The sequence below is a fragment of the Dipodomys ordii genome, unplaced genomic scaffold, assembly GCF_000151885.1.
Source record: "Dipodomys ordii isolate 6190 unplaced genomic scaffold, Dord_2.0 Scaffold16, whole genome shotgun sequence".
In the NCBI taxonomy this organism is placed as follows: Eukaryota; Metazoa; Chordata; class Mammalia; order Rodentia; family Heteromyidae; genus Dipodomys; species Dipodomys ordii.
The window spans coordinates 14,914,550-14,920,107 of NW_012267232.1; the positions used below are offsets into that span (position 1 = coordinate 14,914,550).

The window sequence follows — 5,558 nt, forward strand, 5'->3', positions numbered from 1 at the left end:
AAAAAAAATCTCAGATTTTAGCCGGGCACTGGTGGCTCACGCCTGTAATCCTAGCTCCTCAGGAGGCTGAAATCTGAGGATCATGGTTCAAAGTCAGCTCAGGCAGGAAAGTCTGGGAGATTCCAATTAACCACCAGAAAACTGGAAGTGGCACTGTGGTTCAAAGTGATAGACCACTAGCCTTGATCAAAAATGCTGTCAGTGCCCAGGCCGAGTTCAATCCACACGATTGACAAGACCAAAAAAAAATATATATATATATAAGTAGAAGCAAATTATAGCTATGACCCTTTAATGATAACACTAAACGCTTAAGTCAGATTATTATTCTAGGTATGTTGAAGGAGCACAATGGGGCTTGTTTTGTACTGGGAAGCAAGCAATAAAAGTATGACATAAGTAACCACAGGTGGCAGTACTAGACTGATGCAGAATGACCATAAATTCAAGATCAACTTAGGCTACATAGGAAGACCCTATCTCGAAAAACTGAACAAAGCAGGAAAATAGAAGTGAAAGCAGAGTGGCAGGTGTTACTAATGTAGTTGTAATTCAGTATCAGTTATATCTTCTGTCATATTTCCTTCTAGAAAATTGCTAGATAAGACATCCTCAGAAAGCAGATTAGAGATGTAGCTAAAAGATAGACGATTTGCTTAGAAAAAAAACCCACATACACACATTTAAGTGTAGAAGGGGGCAGGGTATAGTGTTTGGTGGAATGTCCAACTATGTAGACTGCTATTGTTTCCTGGGAAAAGTGACAATGGAATTCTCAAAAAGAATTTCCTAAAAACACTCAAATTTAAGTACTTTACCCTCAAATATCTTAATATGTTCATTAAACTGGCCCATGTAACTAAAATTAATATCAAGAGATTGCTTCAGTTGACTTGGCCCCAATTATCTAAGCAATAACATCAATAGTTTACTAGTTCTGGAGTTTAAGACCCTTGATGGGTAGTAATACAGTCCACTAAAGGTTAAACTAATTTCAGTGGCTGTCCAAACCCTGGGTTCTGAGTACACAAGATGTTTCCTAAGCCTTTTGATGTCTATTACTAGAGCTCTAAACTCGCTTCAGTTCAGCATTCCACTGGCTTCTAGGGTTTGCATATTCTTATGTGTAATGTCTAGTAAGACTCTGGCATTATCTTGTGCTCCTGAGAAACTACCACTCTTCTAAGCTGCTTTGTAAGTGAACATCAAAACACCTGTAAACTTTATTTTTGCCAGCCATGGGCTTGAACTCTGGGCCTGGGCACTGTCCCGGAGCTGCTTTAAGCCACAGCGCTACCTCCAGTTTTTTGTTTGTGGTACTGAGGAATTGAGCCCAGGGCTTCATGCATGCTAGGCAAACACTACCACTAAGCCACATTTCCAGCTCAAAGCTTAACTTTAAAATTACGCCTAAAAGTTGAGTAGCATTTAAATATTAAAATTAAAGCTAAAAATAATTGGCTTCTCTGAAATTTGAAACAACTCCTTTCCCCCTATTACATTCTCATTACTACCTACAATTAACTTTTAAGTTCTTATTACTTTTCGATTAGCAAAACAAATGTTATTTATACTTTCCAGGAAGAGTGGGACTCAAGCAGCACAGCTCAGTCAGTGGCAGAGATTGTACTGAACATGAGCTTCAAGTTTAATCCAACACCATCAAAGAAACATAAAACTTCATTTGTATAGGTGTGTAGTGCTAGGAACTGCTTACCAGCGAACCACATCCCCACCCCTGTACAAAGGTTCTTAATGTGTGCAAATTATTAACATGGCCTTTTCCCTCAACCAGGTCAGATTCAGAGCCAGCACTTCAAATCAGTTTACAAACCTGTTCCCATTGCAGCATTTGAAAAATACATTTTGTCGAGAGCACTGCAAGCTGTGAATGAAGTTACTCTCTTGATGGAAACACATGGCTCAGGAATTTTGTGGTCAGCAGTTTAAATTGTTCATTTACTATTTTAATAATTACTCCAAGAAACTATTTTTTGTAAGAGTTGTTTTAACATACTTGCTTACACTTACACGAGTTGTACAGACAACAAAACTAAATCTGGAAGTGCTTGTTCACATTTTCTCTGAAACCATTTACTTGAATATTGAAAGCAACAGTTTTAAATTATGAACTAAAAACAGGTCATTTTCAATGTATGTGCTCTCATATAATACATCAAAATACAAGTACTTATCTTAAGCAGTCACACAAGTCTAAGCCACATTTATTTGCACATGTATAGTAATGGGCAACAAATACTCCATACAAATTTATAAAACAACAAAGTTATCACCAGGTACACTTAGCGTGTTATCTTGCTTACATAGTCAAGTCTAGATGAACTTCCTTCATTTTGTAAACTTCCATACAATGGTTCCTTGAACAAAACTTCTCTAAAACACATATTGGCATATTTAAGTTAGAGCCAACACAAATGTTAAGACAAGACCACAAATTCGAAATCCAAGTTTAGAAGATTCTTTTACCTCCCTCCCTTAGAAAGAACTATTAGTTTAACAGATCGCATATACTGTTAGCACAGAGGTAACCACAAAGACAGAAGAATGATGCTCCCATAATCAGGAAAATGACAACCAAAATGTGCTAGTTTACGTTATCTACCAACTATACGGTCTGAACAAAAAATAGGAAAACGCTTAGATTAACAAGGGAGATCAGAAAATAGTAAATGATTATAAAGAGAACTATTCCCCTTCAAAGCTGCAAAGACCTGACAGCTAAGGCCAAGTAAGTGAGGAAATCTTCAAAAACATTCTAATCTTATTATCTAGTGATAAAAACTGAAAATGATATCAAGAGGTTATTTATTATACAAGCGTCAACAAGGACATCTCAAATATAATGAAATGAACATTTATTTCTACAAAAGTAATGTATGATACAGAATTAGAAGGGAAAAGACTTAAAAGATTTACCTATTAAAATATACAGATTCTTACTGAAGCATATAGGATATTTAAAAAAGATGACAAGGGATGTTAATCTTTTTATTATTATTATTTTTACATATTTTGGAACCTCACATAATTTTGATAAATAACTCTTACAAAATTATGCAAAAAGTACAAGAATGTCTGGTAAACAAACAGTCTGTATTTTCCAAAAAGATTTTTTACAACATGCAATTCTTAAGGCAGCATCCTCCTTACAAGGAAAGGTAATCCTTTAACTCATCAAGAAATCTTCTGCTGCAAAGAATAGGCTAAGAAAGGCTGGCTTCTTCCATTAACGCCTTTTGTCTTTCCTGTCTGATTTTCGGTCTCTCTCACTTCTTGAAGATCGTTTGCCCGATCGACTACTCTCTGATATAGACCTCTTTCTGTCAGACCGGGAATTCTTATCCTTCGATCCTTTTGTATCTCTACTACTACCACCTTTTGAAGATTTGTGACTTCTTTCTAATCCTGATGTATCCCTTCGCTTCCGATCCATGCTCCTTCTGTGCTTTCTGTCTCTATTGTGTCCCCGACCCCTACTTCGACTTCTACTCTCACTACTACTAGTAGTGCTGCTGCTACTATCTCTGCTACTACTACCACTTGTACTGGAACTACTACTAGAACTGCTTCGACTACTACTGCTGCCACTGCTAGAACTGCTTCCGCTGCTGCTACTGGTTGAACTGCTACTAGAACTACTGCTGCTACTGCTTCGACTTCTACTCTTGCTTGTTTTATTTCTAACTCGACCTCTACTTCTACTCCTGGTTTTGGTTTTACTTTTGCTTTCTGAGTGCACTGTTAAAATTGGTTCCACTACTGGCACCTCAGTGAGCTTTACAGGCTCAACAGGAAACTCTTTCCTCTCAGGTAGTTGATTCTCTTGTTCCTGAATAACCTGAGGTGGTGCCTGTGAAATAGCTAATGTCAAAGTCTCAGGTTGAGAGAGAGGCTGGGGCTGATGTACTTGCTGGGGCTGAGACTGAGGCTGGGGTGGAAGGAGGGACTGAGGCTGAGCCACAGGCTCAGGTTGGGGTTCAGATTCTTTTTCTTCTTTTTCCTCTGATTCTTTTTCCACTTCTACAACACTAACATTCTCTTTTGGAGGAGAAAGAGATTTACATTCTTTATCTGGCTCAACTTCAAATTCCATCTCTGGCTCCAATTCTTTGCTAGTTTCATTTTCTGAAGGTTCTATACTTTCAACTTGATTAGTTTCCATCACTTCCTGCTCAGCAATTACATTCTGGACATTCTCAACCATCTCTAGCACATCCATAACTTCCTCAGGCTGACTATCCTGTTGTTTCTCACTTTCCCTTGCCTCTGTTTCCTCCTCCATCTTAACCTCCATTTCCTGTTTTTGCTCCTCCTCCTCCTGTTCTTTCTCTGCATCACTATGCACTATACCTACTTCCTTTTCCTCTTCTTCTCCTGCCTCCTCTATTTCTACATCATTGTGCTGATTACCTGTCTCCTCCAACTCTTCCTCTCGCTGAGCCACCTTACCCTCTTCTTGTTCCGCCTTCTGTTCTTCATTACGCACCACCTGATGCTCTTTTTCCTTCATTGTCTGTCTTCTAGGCCTAGCCTCCATCTTATTTATTTGTTCTGCAAATTCGAGGCGTCTACCTTCAAATAAAGCTAAACAATAAAAATTATGTGTAAAACTTAGTTTTATACCAGTCATAAATGGTCATTAAGCTTCATATAAATCTTTTTGAATAAAGAAAATATTGATTATAACAAGTAAGTAATTACAAACTGACAGCAAAGATCCAAGGGAAGTCTATATATCAAAAAAAATTAGTAACAAGAAAATCTAGACCACATCCACTAAAATCAAACATTTGCTACTTAAAAAACTTCTTTAGGATGGGCACTGGTAGCTCACACCTGTAATCCTAGCTACTCAGGAGGTTGAAATCTGAGGATCACGGTTCAAAGGCAGCTTAGGTAGCAAAGTCTGTGAGACTTTATCTCCAACTGACCACAAGAAATGGAAGTGGTGCTGTGGCTTAAAGTGGGGCAGGGGGTGGTGAGGCTGCCAGCCTTGAGCAAAAGAAGTCAGAGAGTGCCCAAGCCCTGAGTTCTAGTCCCATGACCCGATAAAAACAAAACAACGAAACAGAACCAGTATTAGAGGACTCTAAATACATTATCTAGCCAGCATCTTAGCAATGTATATCCCTCTAAATGTTCACCTTTTATGAACTATAACAATGTTCATTTTTGTCTTATTTCACTGAGAGCAGTTTATGTGCCAACGAAGACTACTATGCAAAATTATCTTATATAAATACATATGCTTAAGAATCACCAACAAAACGAGATTCAGTTTAAACTCCACCATGAAGCTATATCTATACTCCGACCTATTACCTCAAAATATCTTAAGAAACACCCACCCAAAATGAACTATTAAATCACATTATTTTAGAAAACAATAATGTGAAAGTGTACTATCTTATCCATTAAGATAACTTCAATAGGGGCTGGAAGGTGGCTCAGTGGTAGAGTGCTTGCCTTGCATGCCTGAGGCCCTGGGTTCGATTCCTCAGCACCACATAAGCAAAAAGAAAAAAAAGCCGGAAGTG

General features: G+C 38.1%; 1 protein-coding gene across 1 annotated transcript; it reads right to left on the reverse strand.

Annotated features, from left to right (window-relative positions):
• Positions 1 to 2,209: 2,209 nt before the first annotated feature.
• On the reverse strand, positions 2,210 to 4,625 carry LOC105982658 (pinin). Its single transcript, XM_013012325.1, has one exon. The coding sequence runs from the start codon at positions 4,556 to 4,558 to the stop codon at positions 3,248 to 3,250; it is 1,311 nt and encodes a 436-aa protein (XP_012867779.1). The 5' UTR covers positions 4,559 to 4,625; the 3' UTR covers positions 2,210 to 3,247.
• Positions 4,626 to 5,558: the final 933 nt, after the last annotated feature.

Coding starts and splice junctions, on each gene's coding strand:
- LOC105982658 (XM_013012325.1), bottom strand. CDS start 4,558: ATGGAGGCTAGGCCTAGAAGACAGACAATGAAGGAAAAAGAGCATCAG.